Genomic DNA, 19,740 nt, shown 5'->3' with positions numbered 1-19,740 from the left:
CTCACTCCTCTCCCTCCTCAAACCCATCGTATTCCCCCTTCAGCTCAAGTGTCGCGTGCTCTATTTCCCAAAACCATGACTTCTGTGATCGCCAGTCACAGCCTGAGACGTTTTAGCACTGGAAACAAGGTTAGTCACAAGCTTAAGGTAAGCTTAACTAGTTCTTCAAGTGGAGAGGGGTCTCCAGTTTCTTCAACGCCTCTCGGATGTGTTGCTACCGTTTGACAGAGAAAGCCAATTGCTTGCTATAGAGCTGGTTCGTGCATTTTCCAGCCCTGTTCTGTGTTACGCAGTCACACTCGCACGCTGTTGATCTGACTCTTGGCGTACAAGAATTTCTGTGGCAAGCCCGGGATCTTTGATGTTAATCCTAGCTCGAGGTCCTTTTCTTCGGTGGAATCGTCTTGGCGATGTCTTGTCTTGGCTCTTTTTCTTTTTCTTGGGGGGCGTGTGAGTATCTCCATAGCCCACGTAGAACAATTCTTTCTCTTCTTCTCCACCAGCTGTGAAAAAAACTTATATATACTATGGAAATGTCTCGTAGAAAGCTCAAGTCTCCAGATCCCTCACACATCCTCCCTTTTCCTTCTGAACTTCTTCTTTCTATTCGTACTGCACCGCTGAAATGGCAGTCTTCGCTCAGTACGACTACCTCTTCGCGGTAGGCACTATCTTTGCCTTCCTCGATGCCTGGAACATCGGCGCCAACGATGTCGCCAACTCGTGGGCTTCATCAGTGTCTTCCCGATCTATTAGCTACATCCAGGCTATGATCGGTGCTAGCATCATGGAGTTCACTGGTGCTCTTGGTGTTGGTGGCCGTGTGGCTGATACCATCCGAACAAAGATTGTTGATGTCGAGGCCTTTGACGATAGCCCTGCTCTTCTTATGCTGGGTATGGTCTGCGCTGTTGTTGCTTCTGCTAGTTACCTTACTTTCGCTACCCGTTTTGGTTTCCCTGTGTCTACTACCCATTCTATCCTTGGTGGTGTTTTGGGTATGGGTGTTGGTGCCCTTGGTGGCTCTGGTATCACCTGGGTTGGCTACAAGGAGGACGGCTCCCTTGATATTCAGCAAGGCGTTGTTCAGGTTAGTACTCAAGCATCATCTCAAACTCACATTCGCTAACTCACATCCCACAGGTCTTCCTCGCTTGGATCATCGCCCCTATGCTTTCCGGTATCTTCGGTGCCGCCATTTTCCTCTTCACAAAATACTGCGTCCTCCTCCGCAAGAGCCCCGCTATCAAGGGTCTTATCCTCGTCCCCTTCTACTTCTGGGCCACTGCCTCACTCATCGTCATGCTTCTCATCTGGAAGGGTGGCTCTTATGAGGTCAACCTCACTGAAGAGCAAATCCCTGGTGTGATCGTCGCCGCTGGTGCTGCATGGGGTCTTCTCATGGCCATCTTCCTTGTCCCCTGGTTGTACCGTATCGTCATCAAGGAGGATTGGCAGCTCAAGGCTTACCACATCTTCCTTGGCCCTCTCCTCCTCCGCCGTGGTCCTGTCCCTCCCACTCCCGACAACTTCCAGGGCGTTGTCCGCAACTTCTACGAAGGTCATCTTACCCGCGAGGAGCTTGAGGAGCGCCGCACTCAACGTGCTGCTGCCCTTGGTGAAGATCTCGAGGCCGCTGGCAATGACAAGAAGGTTGCCACTGAGCAAGCTGCCGAGGAACCTGCCGCCAACCCTCACCAGCACAAGTCCATGGTTGGACCCAAGCCTGATGCCCCTTGGTATACTGGTGCTTTCATGTGGTGGGCTTTCAAGTTTGCCATTCTCCACGGTGTCGATAAGGATATTGTCAGCTCCCAGAGCGAGAAGTCTGTTGTTGCCGGCGATGTTGAAGAGATTCACGCCCGTGCTGAACATTTCGACAACCGCACCGAATTCCTCTACACTTTCCTCCAAGTCATGACTGCTGCCTCTGCCTCTTTCGTCCACGGCGCCAACGACGTTGCCAACGCCGTCGGCCCTTATGCATCTATCTACCAGATCTGGCAGTCCGGCACAGTCCCTGGAAGCAAGGCTCAAGTTCCCATCTGGATCCTTGCTTTCGGTGGTGCTGGTATTGTAATTGGTCTCTGGACATATGGTTACAACATCATGCGAAACTTGGGTAACCGGGTGACTCTCATGTCTCCTGCTCGTGGCTTCTCCATGGAACTCGGCTCTGTCATCACTGTCATCCTGGCCACCCGTCTTAGTAAGTTGTCCCACAAACGCTTTTCAGCAACATGTACTAACCATTCTTGCAGAGCTGCCTGTGTCTACTACTCAATGCATCACTGGTGCCATTGTCGGAGTCGGTCTCTGCAATGGAGATTGGCGTTCTATCAACTGGCGCATGGTTGGATGGATCTATCTTGGATGGTTCATCACTGTTCCTACAGCTGGTCTGATCTCAGGTTGCTTGATGGCCTTCATCACATACGCTCCTAACTGGAACTAGAGAATAGATTGCGATGGAACTATTATGATTTTATGTTGAATGGCGTTTGGAATACGATACAAATATACCAATTTACGAATCAAATTACCTCAAACACATCTGCTTGCACATGTGAGTACTAGGGGAGGTAACATAATACTATGGCTCGAGATCAGATGGTTTCCTGCTCTAAGGGCTCTTTGAGTATAATCACATCTTGACTGTGCAGCTCATATAGAGAAAGAGACAGGTTACTTTTATTAAAGGAATGGCTATCTTAAACGATTAAACAATGTACCTAATCCCTCCTTAACCTGTCAACTAGACACAGCACCAAACACTGCATCCTTATTATGTACCCAGATCAAGTGGTTCCCTTGTGTCCAGTGACACTGGCCTCAGATTGCTGTATCCAATCTTCCGCCTTGATGGCCTTGCCCTCGTTTGGGAGCGCATCAGTTGTAGAGTCGGGCGAATCGCACGGAGCGCTTGAAGGGCTTGTGCTTCTTCTCATCTGCCTCGACGTACTTAGCGGCCCACTTCTCAACAGTCTTCTCAACAGCCTTCTCGACCGTGGTGTCGTCATAGGGATCGGAGCGCTTATCGTGCTTACCATGCTTGGTGTATTCGGTGGTCTCGGAGGTCTCCTCCCCCAATCCGAAGATGAGAATGAGGGCCTTGCGGATTTCCTTGTCGATGATCTCATCGAGCAGCTTCAGAACCTTCTTGATGGCGTGTGCGATCTCCTCATCTGAAGGGTCATCGCCCAGAGCCTCGAGGGTCTTGGCGAAGATCTTGTCGGCAGCCTTGATGATATCGGCGATAGCAGGAGCAAGGTACTCAATAATGGTTTCCTCTTCAGGCTCCTCGACACCTTCAATCTTGACGATGTGGGCGATGGTCTTCTTGACGTTCTCTGCGATGATGCTCTTGATGACGTCCTCAACCTTTCTGACGTACTTGAGGATAGTTCCAGAGCTAGGGTTGTCACCAGCCTTCTTGATAGCGATTAGGATGGCCTCCTCGATTTCTTCCAAGATCTTGTCCTCGGCGTTCTCAATGTACTTCTCGACCTTGGCAGTGTTGGCTTCTACCTCAGTAGCCTCGTTGGAATCAAGAGAGCGCTTGTGGGCGCCCTTCTTAGGCCAGTGGCCGGCTTCAATGAAGAAAAGCTTCTCTTTGAACTTGCGCTCATGAGTGATGCGGGCATCCCAAAGCTTCTCCAAAGCCTCGTGCTTGGCCTTTTCCTTCTCACTCTCCAAGCTCGCCTTCTTGGCGGAGTGGTGGGAGGACTTTTCGAACTCGGTGAAGGGCTCGTGCTCATGCTCCTTATGCTTATGATGGTCGTAGTGAGGCTTCTCTTCATGCTCATCCTCATGCTCCTCAGGCTCATCCTCATGCTCCTCAGGTTCCTCATGTTCCTCATGCTCATCGTGATGATACTTCTTGGGCTCGTGCTTATGCTCATGCTCCTTGTGATCTTCCTTAGGCTCATGCTCCTCATGATCGTGGTGATCAGAGTGGTGTTTCTCTTCAGGTTCCTCGTGCTTGTAGTGGCCAGAGTCGTGCTTCTCTTCAGGCTCCTCATGCTTGTAGTGGCCAGAGTCGTGCTTCTCCTCAGGCTCCTCATGCTTGTAGTGGCCAGAGTCGTGCTTCTCCTCATGCTTCTCAGGCTTATAGTGCTTGTGCGACTTCTTTGCGAAGTAAGCATGGTAGAACTTGTTGAGAGCCTCTTGGAAGTGTCCCTTCAGAACCTCCTTGACCTCCTCTTCGGACTTGTAGCCATCATGCTCGGGAGCAGACCTCTTATCATGCTTATGCTCGTGCTCATGCTCGTACTTAGGCCCGTACTTGTACTTGTGTCCGTGCTCCTTCTCATGCTTGTACTTATCCTCTTCGGAGTGATGCTTGTGCTCAGGCTCGCCCTTGTGCTTGTACTTGTACTCGTCCTTCTTGTTGGCCTCTTCCAAAAGCTGTTTGTGCTTCTCGGCCTCGAGCTCACTCTTGGATGCCTTTTCCTTCTTGGAAGCATCAATGTGAGTGCGAGAGTGATCGGACTTCTCCTTGTAGTAGACAGTAATGGGTTCCTTGTGCTCAGATCGCTTGTAGTGGCCGTAATCGTACTCATGGCTGTAGTGATGCTTATGAGGATCATGGTGGTGATGACCATAATGGTGGCCGCCATGATGATGCTTGTGAGGGTCGTGGTGATCATAACCATGGTGGTTACCGTCATGGTGCTTATCATCCTTGTAGTCGTAGTAAACGTGATGCTCCTTATAGTGGACATGGTCGTCAAAGTGCTTATGGCGGTGCTTGTGAACATGGTCATGAGCGTGGCTGTGGTTGTGGCCATGGTGATGTCCGTGATGGTGCTTATGTCCGTGGTCATGGTGCTTCTCATCATCTTCCTCGAGCAAACCGCGAGCATGGTAGTGGTTATATCCATCATGGTGCTCGCCGTGGTGGTGGTGCTTGTGACCCTCGTGATGACCGTGATGATGGTTGTGGTGCTCAACGTGATGATGGTTGTGATGCTCATTGTGATGATGCTTGCCGTGATGGTGCTCACTGTGGTGGTGCTTTCCATCGTGATGCTCGCCATAGAGGTGCTTGTAGGGATCATGGTGGTGGTGACCATCGTGGTGACCGTGATGATGACCGTGATGACCGGGATCAGCGTGGTGGTAGTGATAACCGAAGTGCTTGAAGTACTCGTCCAAGAAAGCATTGAAGTCACGATGGCTGTTGGGATCATAGTAGTGATGGAGCTTGTAGTGATCATGACCATCATGACCGTCATGATGGCCGTGATGACCGTGGTGATGTCCGGGATCGTCATGCTTGTGACCATCGTGGTGGCCATGATGGTAATGTCCAGGATCGTGGTGCTTGTGGTGATCGTGATGATCATATGAACGGGCATGATGCTTATGATGAGGGCCCTTGTGATGAGGGTCATGATGATGGTTCTTATGGCGGTGATCATGATGATGATACTCCTTGTGAAGATGACCGTGGAGGTGACCATGTCTGTGTCCATGACGATGAGCATGGCTGTGACCATGGTTATGGTGATGCTTATGGTAATGCTCATGGTGGTGCTCCTTATGCCTGTAGTTGCATTAGTACTGGTGAAATGATAGGGTGAAGCGGGGGCAGTACTTCTCTTCTTCCTCTTCCGCTTCGGCAGCTTCTTCCTCTTCCTCCTCATTCTTGTATTTCTTCTTCTTCTCCTCTTCCTCAGCCTCGGCCTCGGCTTCCTCTTGTTCCTTCTTCTTCTTGTACTTCTTCTTCTCTTCCTCGGCCTCAGCCTCAGCCTCTTCCTTCTTCTTATACTTCTTTTCTTCTTCAGATTCTTCGGCTTCGGCCGCTTCCTCTTCTTCCTTCTCCTCGATCAACTCGATCTTCTTGTGCTTGTACCTGAAAGATGTTAGATGAAGTGAGACATGCTGATTGATGGGTCGACTTACTCCTTGCACTCAGCGCAGGTGTAGCTGACAACGAAGTACTTCTCGTTGATATCGGGAGAGCGGCTGTAGAGCTCGTACTTCTTGTGCCCGTGGGAAATGGTGGCCTTGACCTTGATGTAAAGTCTCCAGCCTCCATTATCCTCGAGGGGACAGAGGTCGCCGTAAGAACCGCCATCCGAGAGGGAGAAGAAGGGAACCAAGCACTTGGCCTCCTTGTAGTCGTTCTTGGCCTTGCAGTGGTCGCTCTTCTTGTTGTACTTGAAAGAGTCCTCTGTGGGAGGCTGACCACGCTCGATGTAGACGGCTACATCTTCGTACTTGTAGTGGTCGATGTGCTTGAAGTTGAAGACAATGCCGTTGTCCTTGAAATCGAAGGAAACCTGAGTCAAGGCCTCGTGGGGGGCGCAATGAGATGTGCCGACACAGAGATCCCACGAGTTGCCGGGCTTGTAGTCGTTCTCAGGGAAGACAAATGTCGCAGGGTCTGGAACCCACTTGTGCTTGCCATCCTTGGAGCATCCTTCAAGAGAGCGATGCTCTTCTGTGCCGGATTCGATCTTGAAATGGGCAAGCGACTCGTGGGCTACAACCCCGAGGGCCCCGTTGAGGGCGTAAAAGAGGGACTTTCTCATCTCTTACTCACAGAGTGCAGAAATGAGAGGGTAACGAATGAGGTGAGAACTTGATCGGTTTGATGAGACTGATCATTAGAGACCCTCCATCTCTTTTGTACTTAGCCTCATCTCACTTGCTGAACACCTGGACTCATCTCACTGCTGAATCTCACATGTGTAAGGAGGAGGTTGGAAGCATGATGACGACGCCATCAAGGATGCATCCAGAGTTTCGAGGCTTCGGTGAGATGCATGTCAAGCTTCAGAATGAGGAGATGTTGTGTCGAAAGGCGCTTTGTGGATCGATGATGCTTTAGCAACGTCGCTAATGAGAGTGAGGTTGGGAAAGGGGGGCTTCAACAACAAGCCGTTCTTGATGTTTATCGAAGCTGATGTAATGAAGCAAGACCATGAACTGACCCTGATTGCTTTCACGAGTTCATCCAAAGTCCACTGCCCAGCTTGACTCCACGGTCCATTGCCGCGAATGAATACCATGATAGGAATTGAGATACTGGAACAGTTCCGTGACTGAGATTTCCGCTTCGACTTAATGTTGGGACGATATTCCAGCAGATTCACCTAGAGCTTTGAACCCGGGGACAGTGGGGATTGTGTGGCACATACAAAGATGTAGGTGGGTATCTAGTACCAACCATCGAGTTCCATACTGTAAGTCCTCCGCATTGCTCAGGAACAGTAAATCGATTCCCTAGGTTCTCACCCCATTCCCAGTCTCCATCTCTTCGTGTATGCGCGTATGAGTTCAATGGTCCTCAGATTTCGCAAGTTGATCGATCTTTGCATGTGAATGTAACGTAAAGTGATCCAGAGCACATTTGCGTGATCGATAATGATAGGTCGTAGTCAAAAGACGAGGTCGGCCCGGCTCCAAAGCCGGCTGCAGGATGCATAGCATCTTGCAAAAAAGAAGTCCAATAGTTGTTCGACGATGCTGAAGAGAGAAGTTGTCGATAGTATCGAAAGGACTTTTGGCGTTGATTCCTGAGGTTCAAATTGAGAAGTACCTTGTTGGGAAAGTTCGATAGGTCGAAAGAAGGGCAACATGCAGGAACGGAGATAACCTAACAATTAGTTGATGCAGAAACGACAGCATACATTACATAAAACGAGGGATCAGACGATGGAATACGAAATTTAAGCGTCGTGCAATTCGCGATAAGCTTTAAGCTTGAACGAGTGGCTAGGCTTTTGGTCATTGAGTTTGACGGCAAATCGACGATCCATTGTTTTCCCCACGGGGTCTTTGTTAATCCTTGCGGACTCAAAGTAAACAATGAGACAATGGCTACACAAAACAAGTACTAGGGGAATTCTAGCTATGGCCATGGGCTCCCTTTGTAGGAGGCCTCGTCTAAGGGGGAATTAGTAATGTTAGAAAGCTATGTTCTAGGCTTCAGATCAACAAAATATTCAATAGTTAGGTGGGATATACGGGAAAAAAAAGTGCGATCACTGCGCGTGCAAGTGTTCGTAATAGTTACTGTGTGTTGTGTAACGTTATCCAGGGATGAACACCCATGATTTCAATTGAGTGCGCTGCCATGGGATGTTCAAGCATTAGATATATGAAAAATAAAAACGTTTGAACGCAAGGTTCTCAGAGCGAACATTCAAACGGACTGTTGAAAAGTTGTGTGCCATGAAATGTCTATCTCAAACTGTGTAGCCGCGGGGCTTTTCAAGCCATAGAATCTACCACAACACGAAACTCGCGATGCCCTCACTTTTCGCTACAGCCTCTTCCATATGTCTATAACATTTAGAATATCTATAGTTTTAATAAGATACCCTTCAATATTGAAGATTATTGAAATGTGCCACTGTATACTGTCCAGTTCCACTCCAGAGTGAACATGTCGCTATGTACTTCGTACTCTCCATTTGACACTGGCAGTGGCAGCGTCCGGCCTGGTTCACCAGGGACATTGTTTATAGTATATTTAATCTTCCATACCTAGCCTTAATACCATCCTCTTCTCTGAAGCTCGCTTTCATCTATCTCTTCATCCTACATCAACAGTCACAGTATCTCATTGTTGATCATCACCATCCTACTTCTATCAACCATAACCTTCTGACAACTCTTTTGTATCATCACTACCTATCAAAACAACGCACTATGAAGGTAGCTGTCATCGGCGGCGGTCCAGCTGGACTAGCTACCCTTCGATTCCTCTCTCATGCCCATGAGTACTTCCCCATCCCCCCTATCCAGGTTCGACTCTTTGAAGCTGAATCCCAGATCGGCGGCACATTCTCCTATCGCGTCTACGAAGACGCTGAGGTAAGCTGTAACCAATTTCATCTAAGAAAGCATATACTAACTGTATCATAGCTTGTCTCTTCGAAGTATCTCACTGCTTTCTCCGACTTTCGTCTCCCAGACAATGCCCCTGACTTCGTGACCCCTGGGGTTTATGTTCAATACCTCAAAGACTACGCTACCAACTTCACCCTTTGGCCGATGATCGAGCATAATACCAAGGTTGAAAAAGTTCGTCGTGGTCCTAACGATGTTGGCCATGTCATCTCTCTGCGCAACAAGCAAGGCGCCTTTGATTGGGAGTGTGATGCCGTTGCTGTCTGCAGTGGAATCAACGTCAACCCAGTCATGCCCAACATCGAGGGTATCGAACGAGTTCCCAAGGTCCTTCACTCATCCCGTCTCAAGTCTCGAGACCAGTTTGGCGAGAACACTAATGTGTACATCATGGGTGCTGGTGAGACCGGTATGGATCTTGCCTACCTCGCTGTCACTTCTGGGGCAAAGACTGTGACCCTCTGCCATCGCGATGGTTTCTTTTGTGCACCAAAGGTATGTTATCTCTCTGGTATGGTAAGAGTCAGCTAACAGTTCATAGATCATCCCTAACCCTCAGGCTTTGGGACGTTCCACACCTACTGCCAACAAGCCTGTCGACACCTCTGTCGCCAGCCTGTTCGACACGGCCTACGCGCATCCAAAGCTCCAGAAGAGCCAACTTCTCTGGAATTACTACGATAGCTGGATCAAGAATATGCACAAGTTCATCTCAGGTACCGAGGAGGGTCCTGATCAGTGGGTTGGCCAGATGAGCCCTGACCGCAAGTACATGGATTCAAGTAAGTATCCCCCTTTTCTATTATCAAGACATGATAGCTAACATATTCTTAGTTCTGCTCTGCAAGTCCGACAAGGCTCTACCCTACATGAGCGTCGGTAAGCGATCACAGTCATGGGGCAACCGTATCCGATCTTTCTTCATGAATGTCAAGATTGAAGACACCAAGGGCAAGAAGATCGATGTGATGACTTGGCCTACCAGTATTGACCGAGATGGCAACATGCAGTTCGACAACAAGCTTTCGAGTGATTTGGTCCTCCCAGAGGAGCAGCTGAAGCCTGATGTTTTGGTCTTTGCAACTGGCTACACTCGAGATTTCCCTTTCCTGGACAACGACTACCCAACTGTCTCTCAGACCAACATTCGAGAGATCTACAAAGAAGGGGATGTGACTCTTGGCTACATTGGCTTTGTCCGCCCTTCCATCGGAGCTATCCCACCCCTTGCCGAGCTCCAGGCTCAGCTCTGGGTTCTTCACCTGATCCAGCATCACTACCCTCGGGAGGTACCTACTATCCGCGACTCCAATGCCCTCGAGTCTTACGACCTCGACTATCGTCTTCATCCTCGAGGCAACTATAGTTTCTATGAAACCAAGCGAGCTGTTGACCATGAAAGCTATGCCTACCAGCTCGCTCTCGACATTGGTTCTGCACCCAAGGCTCGTACGGTCATGAAGAAGGGTTGGAAGGTCTTCTACACCTGGGCCATGGGTTCCAACTTCAATACCAAGTTCCGAATGGTCGGTCCTTGGAAGTGGGAGCAGGGTGCTGAGAACATCATGCGAAACGAGTTGTACAACATTGTCAAGCAGTCCGGCGGCTTTGTCTGTAAGTATTCCCCCATGTCCCTATTTTGAGAGATATGCTAACTGATTTCATAGATCTTGCGACCTACACTCTTGTACCTCTCTTCCTTTTCGGAAGTATGAGCATGGTCCTCTATGCTTGGTACGCTATCTGCAACTATTTCAGTTCTCTTGTTGGCGGACACTCTGGATCTGCCACGAACGAACGAAACGCCCATGACGACCGACTTGCGTGAGTGTACATTGACGTCCAAATTTGACTTTGAGTATGAAGCCACGAGAAGCTTTGAGCATGGAAGGATACCTAGACTTTGGGTCTTTTGCGATGTTGACTCAGACCGGATATAAGAGGTCGGTTTGAGCCTTGTAAGTTGTTATTGGTTTCCTGTGGACTAGTGAAAGTCTTTAGTACTACGGAGTAGATCTTTTGTAGAAGAAACCAATAGACAGAAGAATGACTTGTGATTTTTGGCGATTGCAGCCGATGCAGCTACTTAGTAGATAGTCGTGCCATGCCACTCGGTACTTCAATTTAGTGAGAATTTTCAAAGCAATTGCTATTTAACGCGAATTTCCATTATATAAGTTTCTCATGAGAATGAGTCTCATCAATTGATCTAAAAGCTCACCTAGGTATATTTTTTACATCTTTTCATTACTTAGACGAGGGCCCCTGCTGCCGCGATCTCGGTGAAGATCGGAGTGTGGGGGCCGCGGCGGGGCTCACCTCGGTGAGGCTGGCTTACCTTAGTTTTTTCTTCTTCCCAGGAATCGCAAATCATAGTTACTTGCTCCAACAAACGCAATGGACAAGGAGACTGTACAGCCCAATTCGTGGGTAGCCCTACGGCTCCCCAACGAGACATATCGCGTATTACAGGTCGTACCAAATACGTAAGCCAATCGTCATTCTCCCACTCCCTGCACTACTAAACTTTTGCGACAGGACAATCTCGCTGGGCAAGTATGGCTCATTCCCAACAAATCTCATCATCAACCGTCCGTACCACTTCACATATGAGGTCCAAGACAAGCGCGAGGGAGAGACATTCGCGCGCCTGCGCGTCGTGCCCGCTAAGGAGCTCAATGCCGACGACTTGGCCGACACCAGCGCCGAAGCGACAGAACCAGCTGAGGGAGACGATGTCGTTGCAGCTGCAGATGGCGAGGAGCTTACTCTCGTCGACGAGAGCGGAAAGGTTCTTATTCGATCGAATCGCGAGATCATCGACGACTCGGCCCGACAGACTCTCAAGCCGGAAGAGATCGAGGAGCTCAAGCGCAAGGGCGCATCGGCGGGCAAGGAGCTGATCGCCAAGCTACTACTGTCGCATACGGCAATTGACCAAAAGACGGCGTACTCTCTGGCCAAGTACAAGCTCCTCAAGACGAAAAAGTATATTCGACGGTTTACGGTGTTACCTCTTGACGTGCCGATGCTAGCGCAGTGGTTGCTGGAGGACCGCGATGCTTCAAAGATCCTGGAGATGAGGCAGGAGATGATGGCGCTGGTCGGCTGCTGGGCAGATGTCCACTACGGTGGTGTTGCTACTGAGGATGCTGGTGCTTCACAGGGTGGGAGGTGGTTGGTGGTGGATGATACGGGTGGCTTGCTGGTGGCATCTTTGGCTGAGAGGATGGACATTCTTCATCCCAAGCTTGAGGAGGAGAACACGGAAGATCCCGCGGCACCAGAAGTCACAGAGACCAACAATGCTCCTACAGACGAGATGGACCAAGACCAGCCCCAGACAACAGAAGCAACAGACCCCGAACAAAAGCAGGAGAAGAAGCGATCTAAGCGAAGCGACTTCAACGTCCCCTACGTCAACAGAAACACCCTCACCCTGATCCACGGCCAGACCCAGCCCAACCTCGCCCTTCTACGATACTTCAACTACGACGCCGCAAACGCCAACCCCTCCCCACCCTACCACCCCCTCGACACCAACCTCATGGATATTTCATGGCTGCAGCTCCTGTCACCCGATGAAGACGACGCATACAACAATAAGCCACCCGAGGCGACACCAGAGGAGATTGCAACATGGAAGACGAATCGCAGAGGGAACTACCACCGCAAGAGAAGAAGGTGGGCGCGTATTCGTCATGTGGTCGACACAACACGCGCCGGAGGATTCTCCGGTCTCGCAGTCGCAAGCACCATGGATCCCATCTCCATTGTCCGCAGCACAGTACCTTTGCTAGCGGGAGGCGCCCCCATCGCCATTTACTCCCCCACCATCGAGCCCCTGACGCAACTGGCGGATTGCTTTAGTGTGGCCCGTCGAGCCGCGTGGGTATCATCGCCTCCGCCAGAGGTCGAAAGCAAAACAGCTGAAGAGCTTGAGCGCTGGGAGGGCAGTGAAGAGTTCCCTATTAACCCTACGCTTCTGCTTGGTGTGACTATCCAGACTAGCAGGGCACGACGATGGCAGGTTCTTCCCGGGAGGACACATCCTTTCATGATGGGCCGTGGAGGTGCAGATGGATTCTTGTTCACAGCATGGAGGGCGGTTCCTGTTGAAGGTAAAATTGAGGCGAGGGGAAGGTTCAAGAGGAGAAAGCTAGATACCTGAGTTAAAGAGGCATTGGACCAGGGATGTCTTGATAGCGTTTGTATAAATAGTCGTCCAACTAGAGCATGTCTAGGTTGGCGGCCATCTCATCCAGTTCACAAATCCATTCGATATGATTCAAGCTTTTTGGGCTTCTGTGTGTTGACGTTTCAAGCGTTTCTGGCATCTATTTACTGCGTATTCCTTCCGAGCCATCAAGGTAGTATGCCAGTGGTGAACTTGTATCAACGAATCAAAATATTTGTTGAAGAAGCTATTGCACGGTGAACCTCCTGTCCATATCAATGAAGAAACAGAATTTTGAACGGTGATGCGATGCCGTCGTCCAACCCAATCTCATACTGCTATGCGTTCAAGCATCTCTTGTATGTTTGCCTGTAGTGCCCTGCATTCGGACGCGTGTGGATGACCTCTCAGGGTATCCTCCCACTCATTCTTATTCTCGTCCAACTGCAATGTCGAATAACACGACCCATGTGATTGGAAATGAGATTTGATCTTGAAGTCCTGTTTCATCCTCTCATTTCTGGCGTTCATGCTGCGACGGGTGATGGCACGTATGGCCATGGCCCTATGGAATTCCGGCTCAGGAACCTGCTCCTAGTTTTCCCCTGCAAAGCCGATAGTCAACAATCCCAGATTATCGGTTATTCGGAGTGGTCTCGACAGAGATTCAAGATTGTCGAAATTCCGATAAGGGTAGCGAAAGTGCAGAGTGACAAGGGCTACCAGCGGGAGCTTGCAAAACCACCTCACAGCTTTCATCCAATCCTCATAATGCTTATAGGCCAAAGTCCAAGAAGTAGGGGGGTCTTGGCCAACGCCAATCCTTTTCCAAGCCATCAGCTCCGGTGCTTGAGGAAGACACGTGGGTTCGAAAATGACCAGCTTTATATGAACCCATGACACGACGGGCAAAAGGTGTTTTAAGAAAAGGGTTGAGATTAAGATATTCGTAAATCGAACCAGTGACTCAGGTGAATAGAAAATGAACTGCAATCCTTGTAGGAGCTGTTGTTTCTGGAAACTGGGGTGCTTGGCGGACATGATTTCGAACGGAATGGCTGGTCCGTTGTCTGGTACAGAGACTTCGAGCATGCCGAGCTTTGTTTTCCTTGGAAAACCTTTTTCATCGTCCGTCAAACAATAACTTCTATACTCCGTGTAGATATACTCAACATGATCTAGGAGCCAGAATCCGAATACTTCAGAACTGCATGGTTCCGGCAGCGTCCTCAAGACTTGGGGCGTCATCTTGGAGGCTACTGCTCCAGGGGGTGCATGCTTGTATGCCTTGGCAGAGAATACTGCCCCATTGGGTACATCATGATTATTGCGTGCTGCAGGAGCAGGTGTCGGACTGGAGGATACCTCCATGCAGTCTAATGTTTTGGTGGGCGTGCCTGGCCGGTTTTGTTGACTTCGCTTGTGCTTCTTTGCAACTGCAACCTATTCGAGAAATCAGATATACAAATGCGTTGATGAACAGAATAACGTACCGGGAAACCCAACTTAACAGGCGGCTTCCTGGCTCGACTAGATCGTGGAGGAACGTATATGGTACTGAAAAATCCTAGAAACGTCGATAGGCCACGATGAAGGGATATCGAGAATCGTCAGTTGTAAACAAGGGGATAGCAAATGGAAATAAATATTGTAACACTGAGGCTTTAGAACTCAATAGAAACTGTTATATTGTCTAAAACCTTAGGAGGTGCAAGAACAAAGCAGATATGCGTATCGAAAAGTGAAGAAGAAGTAAGTGCAAAGGCTTCAGGGTAACAGAATTAAGACCGACTGATGCTCCCCAGACTCTACAGCATCAATCCTAAGAATCACGAGGACAATGACATTGTGAAGGGGTTGATGAATGTATTGACAGTGCTGAAGCACTTCATTAGCCATTAAAGCACTCTCAGTTTTATGTATATAAATTCTTCTAACTCGTATTTGTTATCCTTCTTCTAAGTATCGCCTGGCCAGTCCCATCATAAATAGTCAATGAACTTGTCTTGTTTACCTGCGATCCTCTCCTTCCATCAATTGACCTTAAATCTGAGTCCAAAAGATACATGCAAGGGGCCCCTGAAACTCTTGTCACACAAACTCTTTCCACCCGCTCCTTATCCGAGCTTTTTTAGTTCTGCCGTGAATTGTGAGCTACAGAGAAAAGATGTGAAAATGGCTAGTCTGTGGCCATACACAAGTGTTTGGAAGATGTAAGAAATTGTGCTGGATGTTATTTGGCCGTTTAGTGCGCTGGCGGTCTGCTATTTCCTGACCCTCAGGCCATGTGCCTTTGACGGCTGAAAATATTGACTGCGAGTTGATGCTAGGGGAAGTGTGTATTGTAAATATGTGATTCCGCCGCGTATGAAAAAGAATATTGCTTCTTCGCGATGTTTTCATATGAGAAGTGGATGGTATGTCGGTTTATGAGAGACTCAAAGGGACAACTCTTTGACAGGATTGGAAAGAGTGATGAGTGGTATAATAAGATCTTTCATAGATGGAAATAATAATATCTTCTGCCTTTGCGGCTTCTGGGTCTTGGCCTCCATTTCGGTGCCTAGGCCGACTGAGAGGGATTGTATCTTGAGCAAGGACGTGATTTCAACGTCTTATAGTTGCGAATAAATGTTACATGTAGCTTAAACCCGTTACCGGCGAGCTTTTCCCAAGCGAACTATTTATGGTTAGTTCGAGTGTTCCAAACGTCATTTTCAATTTTTTTACGATATTCTTCTCAGTGATGGGATACACCGTAAAGTCCAGGCCCTTGTAGGCCTTGTTCTTGATACCCATCGCCGCCTCGTAAACTTCCTTCGCGATTTTAAACGGTCCTGTAGGAATGACTTAGACTGCAGCTTTACGCACCTCTCTAAAAGGAGTGAAATTGGCCTTGCCAGTCTCCTCCCTAATCGCGACATCTTTACCCTCGAGAGCTTGTGGATATTGTATAGGTAGTGAATCTCCCGCACCGTGCTCTCTGGGTCCTATACCTATGCCTTGGTACCTAGGATTTCGAAGATATGGTACTGGTAGAAATGTAATGTATATGTGACCAGATGTTTTGAGGATTTCATTCGCCCTTTCCCCTGGAAGCTGGACATGTCCTGGCAACTGTGTTTGAAATGTGGAAGAATGGCGCGTTATAGAGAAACCCGCTCCGTGACTTTGATGGACTTATGGTTGTTATATATAGTCTTGGGAAGACTATGAGTGAGGGAGGTAGGGGAAGAAGGATTCGAAGAGGTGTGAACGAAGAGGTGTGAAGCGGAAGAACCAGCCATTCTAACCGGCTAAACTCCAATTATTTCGCCGTTGCTTTTAATTCCTGTTGTCATGCTTGCGATCTCTCTACCAGGTACTGCGGTAAGTTCGAAATGCATATGATATATCTAGTTTATAGAAGAGTTGTAAATATTTGCGTGCAAGTTGCATATAGAGCTTGGTAAGTATTGAGCGATCATAATCAGTGTTTCTCTGTGCACACTGGACCCAGCGCTGATGGTGAAAGTATTGGCGTATCAACTCTGAACCGGCCTCACTGCCAGATGTTAGAATGAGAGTATGTGGAAGGACTTTTACAACTTACAGCCTCATGAAGTTAAAACTACTCACTTGTAGTACTGTTCTTTGAGGGTACGTTTTTCGGGTTTGTGTTCGTCCTCTTGCGTGCAAGGCGGACCAACAGGTGATTCAGGCATGGTGACTAGATCACCTTCGAGCCCAATGAGGATGTCCATTGTATCGCCTTCGGAGAGAGTGTTTGCTCGGATCATGAAATGCTTGATCTTCTCGCATGCCAGCTTTTTATCGTCGGGTCGCAGACGGTAAGTCAATGTATCTCTAACATAAGTCATAAGGTTCAACAGAATGAGAAACTGGCCTAGTGTCCAGGAGAGATGTTGTTCTTCATCGCTAGGTTGATGGCTACTTTGTCCATGAAAGGCTGGTAGAGATATGTCTTGATTATCTCAGAGACCGAGATCTCGTGCAATTCGTCTTACATCCTACTCTTTAGGCTGATCCCGGTCTCCGAGTAACAAGCAATGAAGTTCCAGAGAAAGTGAAGGGGTTGATAAAAAAGTCGTGACCAAGTTACTCTGCTCCGTATCCGTGATTGGAAAGAGAAATCTTGCAATGTTCTTCTCGCGGTGGGCAAACATCTGACCGTGAGCTTGTTTCATCGGGGGCAGTCATAAATTCGCTGGATGTCGCAAATTGGACGTGAAATGGTGGTCATATCTTGTAGTATAAACTGATACCCTTTTGAGTAGATTTCATCTGTGACATCAACGGTGCGACAAAAGCTGAGGATCTACAGTTGTTCAGATGCACCCCTAACCCTAAGATCAAGACGCCTATGCGCTGTACCTTGATCTCGTAGGGGATGCTAACCCTAACCCTAGGTGCCCTTGTCCTTGTTGATATCTGGCGCGATCCCATCCGGGGTTGAGTAGAGGGAGTTCGCGTACCTGATCCCTTCTCTCGTGACGAGCGTTCGTATAATGTCGTCCTTTCTGTGCTCCACCTCCTCTATCGATGATAACGAGGCTCAGATGTCGAACGAAGTGGCTGCAGACCTTAGTCACCTCAGGCAGGTCAACGAGACGCTCAGCCATACGCTCAAAGCCATCATTACACGTCTCCAGGATAGTCAACCATAAATTCTCTCCACAGAGGCCAGCGCTTGTAAATGGCTCTGCTAACTCTGGCCGCAGGTTGTTATACCTTGGAGTTCCTCAGAGATGTCCAGTTCAGAGACCATGTTGTTCATCTCTTTCTTCCAGTGTCGCGCCCGAAGTGTATTGGCATCAGGTTGTTTCTTAGACATTCGTACTTGAGCGTTGTTACATAGCTGATTCTCTGCGGCAAGCCATGCGACTCTAGGAACGATAGATAGAAGCGCCTACAGCCTCCTGTTGATTACACAGGGGCTCGGTCTTCCTGGCTTCAGGGAGTCTTGGGCTCTCCAGTCAAGTAAGACCTCTCTATCCTGTGGAAAATGGCCTTTCTGTGGGTTCAACCTCGAGTTTGCTTGAGGTTTGTTGACACTCAAGATGTCCAACTCAATTCCTGGTTTATATAGAATTCCGTGTTTTAGAATACGCTATATGCTAAAGGATCGTATATTGAGAGCTCGATGTTGTGTCAAGAGGCTTCCCAAGCCCGGTGACTTCAACCGTGATAAGTTTCGCATCTTCATCAATGATTGACCTGTGACTAAGAGCGGTGGTCTTGGAGGTCCTTTCATATACTCTTTTTGAGAGTGGAACTGTGTGGATTTGCTTTTGGATATTCATCTCGTGGCTGTGTTCAAATATATTCTGCGTCTGCCGTGTTCGGCATTAAGGAAGAACAAAAGTGATGGCAGTATAGGGAACCTATATCTCGGTCGGTTTTGGGACTGCGGCGCCATGTCTCGTTCATGTTATGGAGTTCGCCTCTTTGTTATAGCCTCGAGCACCGGAAGATGGTTTCGTAGAGGTCCATTCGATGTGCTATCCTAAGGTGCCCTTGAATTGTCTGTCGATGAGGATATTCAAGATAGATGACTTCTGAGCGATAGGGGCAGAATGGATGGTATATTTGGTTTCGTCAGGTAACCTTAGGCGCTGCGATACTACGTGGCTGTTCAGCTGGTGCCGTTGACCCCAGCTTGTTTTTGGAGTTGCTCTAACTTGCTCGGGCATGTTTCCCATGCCTTGTGGGTGTATTTGACCCTGCTGCGGAGCGTAGCGATTATACTTTCAATCTGATGAGGACTAATTATGATGCTGGGGCGATCCTCCAAGTTCGAAGGTCGTTCAGGTCTGTGGTTGGCACTTTTCAATTGCGAATGCATTGGAGCCTCATGACCTGCCTGTCACATAAGCTCCCTTCCCGTCTTTTGGATCTCTAAAATGGCCGAGAGGGAGAGTGCGAGTGTTGTCAGCGTCTAAAGATAGGGCCATCGTATTAATGTTCCCATGTCTCATCTGAAGTATAGGTATGGAAGAGATTGAGAAAGTCTTTGGCATCGATGATGTCCGTTACAGACATGTGCTCTAGGCTCTTGAACCATTGGAGTAGATGCTTTGCTAGAGCTTCTCTATTACGAACATCACTTGATGTCCAGTCAGATGTTGCTTTACGCAGCAGGCACGCTTTCCTGGAGAGCAGCGCCACATGGGACAGGTCGTGGATTCAATGGATCACAATCAGCACGAACAGCAGTGCCTTGCTCCAATGGTGCGCGGTGTGACCCTGAATGCCTTATGGTTAGCCTCGAGACCTCTCCTGACTCTCTCATCTGTTGTCTGGCCTGTTTCTCGAGTCGAAGGCATGGTCAATGCCTAGACTATGCTGACTATATATACATCGTATAACGAAACTTTGCTTTCCAATCAGCTTTTTATGCCTCATAGTGTGACCACACACCAAGATCGTGGGTTTTTGGCGTAGCTCTGGGTTGTTCCATTCTGTCGTTACTTGCTATAGGCGACAAGGCTTTACCTCCCCATCCTATCCCATTTGGGTATTGAAGGAAAAGTTGAGAGGTTTAGAAACAGACTCCATTGGAGGTTTTCCAAAAGCCTGGCATTCGATAGTAAAAGATTCATGGGCAATTCATATACTGAAGAGGAGTCCGTGGTGTGTCTGGATATCGAAACGATGATAGCACATGCTTTTGGGTGGCGTGGAAGCTGGTTTCAAAA

General features: G+C 48.6%; 6 protein-coding genes across 6 annotated transcripts; 3 read left to right on the top strand and 3 right to left on the bottom strand.

The window, feature by feature from the left end:
* Positions 1–625: 625 nt before the first annotated feature.
* FVEG_09685 (PiT family inorganic phosphate transporter) lies at positions 626–2,582 on the top strand (the record flags this gene model as incomplete). The annotated part of the gene is made up of 3 exons (XM_018898740.1): positions 626–1,090; positions 1,144–2,209; positions 2,262–2,582. The coding sequence occupies 3 exons, from the start codon at positions 626–628 to the stop codon at positions 2,453–2,455; spliced, it is 1,725 nt and encodes a 574-aa protein (XP_018756671.1). The 3' UTR covers positions 2,456–2,582.
* A 97-nt stretch (positions 2,583–2,679) lies between these two features.
* Positions 2,680–6,539, bottom strand: FVEG_09686 (hypothetical protein; the record flags this gene model as incomplete). Its single annotated transcript, XM_018898741.1, has 3 exons — positions 2,680–5,548; positions 5,600–5,857; positions 5,908–6,539. 3 exons carry the CDS (start codon positions 6,537–6,539, stop codon positions 2,890–2,892), a joined length of 3,549 nt encoding a protein of 1,182 aa, XP_018756672.1. The 3' UTR covers positions 2,680–2,889.
* A 2,125-nt stretch (positions 6,540–8,664) lies between these two features.
* Positions 8,665–10,693, top strand: FVEG_09687 (hypothetical protein; the record flags this gene model as incomplete). Its single annotated transcript, XM_018898742.1, has 5 exons — positions 8,665–8,829; positions 8,881–9,360; positions 9,407–9,647; positions 9,700–10,479; positions 10,533–10,693. 5 exons carry the CDS (start codon positions 8,665–8,667, stop codon positions 10,691–10,693), a joined length of 1,827 nt encoding a protein of 608 aa, XP_018756673.1.
* Positions 10,694–11,238: 545 nt separating this feature from the next.
* On the top strand, positions 11,239–13,166 carry FVEG_09688 (tRNA (adenine-N(1)-)-methyltransferase non-catalytic subunit). The gene is made up of 2 exons (XM_018898743.1): positions 11,239–11,351; positions 11,404–13,166. The coding sequence occupies exons 1-2, from the start codon at positions 11,263–11,265 to the stop codon at positions 13,034–13,036; spliced, it is 1,722 nt and encodes a 573-aa protein (XP_018756674.1). The 5' UTR covers positions 11,239–11,262; the 3' UTR covers positions 13,037–13,166.
* A 470-nt stretch (positions 13,167–13,636) lies between these two features.
* FVEG_16639 (hypothetical protein) lies at positions 13,637–15,841 on the bottom strand (the record flags this gene model as incomplete). Its single annotated transcript, XM_018905880.1, has 4 exons — positions 13,637–14,485; positions 14,536–14,609; positions 15,701–15,722; positions 15,773–15,841. 4 exons carry the CDS (start codon positions 15,839–15,841, stop codon positions 13,637–13,639), a joined length of 1,014 nt encoding a protein of 337 aa, XP_018756675.1.
* Positions 15,842–16,656: 815 nt separating this feature from the next.
* FVEG_16640 (hypothetical protein) lies at positions 16,657–16,902 on the bottom strand (the record flags this gene model as incomplete). Its single annotated transcript, XM_018905881.1, has 1 exon — positions 16,657–16,902. The coding sequence occupies one exon, from the start codon at positions 16,900–16,902 to the stop codon at positions 16,657–16,659; it is 246 nt and encodes an 81-aa protein (XP_018756676.1).
* Positions 16,903–19,740: the final 2,838 nt, after the last annotated feature.

Source organism: Fusarium verticillioides, chromosome 1 (assembly GCF_000149555.1).
Source record: "Fusarium verticillioides 7600 chromosome 1, whole genome shotgun sequence".
NCBI lineage: Eukaryota > Fungi > Ascomycota > Sordariomycetes > Hypocreales > Nectriaceae > Fusarium > Fusarium verticillioides.
The sequence above is the reverse complement of the archived record's forward strand: the minus strand, read 5'-3'. Positions and strand labels throughout refer to the sequence as shown.

Excerpts from the sequence above, each read along its gene's own strand:
- FVEG_09688 (XM_018898743.1), top strand. The coding sequence starts at position 11,263 with ATGGACAAGGAGACTGTACAGCCCAATTCGTGGGTAGCCCTACGGCTC. Across the intron at positions 11,352-11,403 it reads TTACAGGTCGTACCAAATAC|GACAATCTCGCTGGGCAAGT; the intron begins GTAAGCCAATCG and ends CTTTTGCGACAG.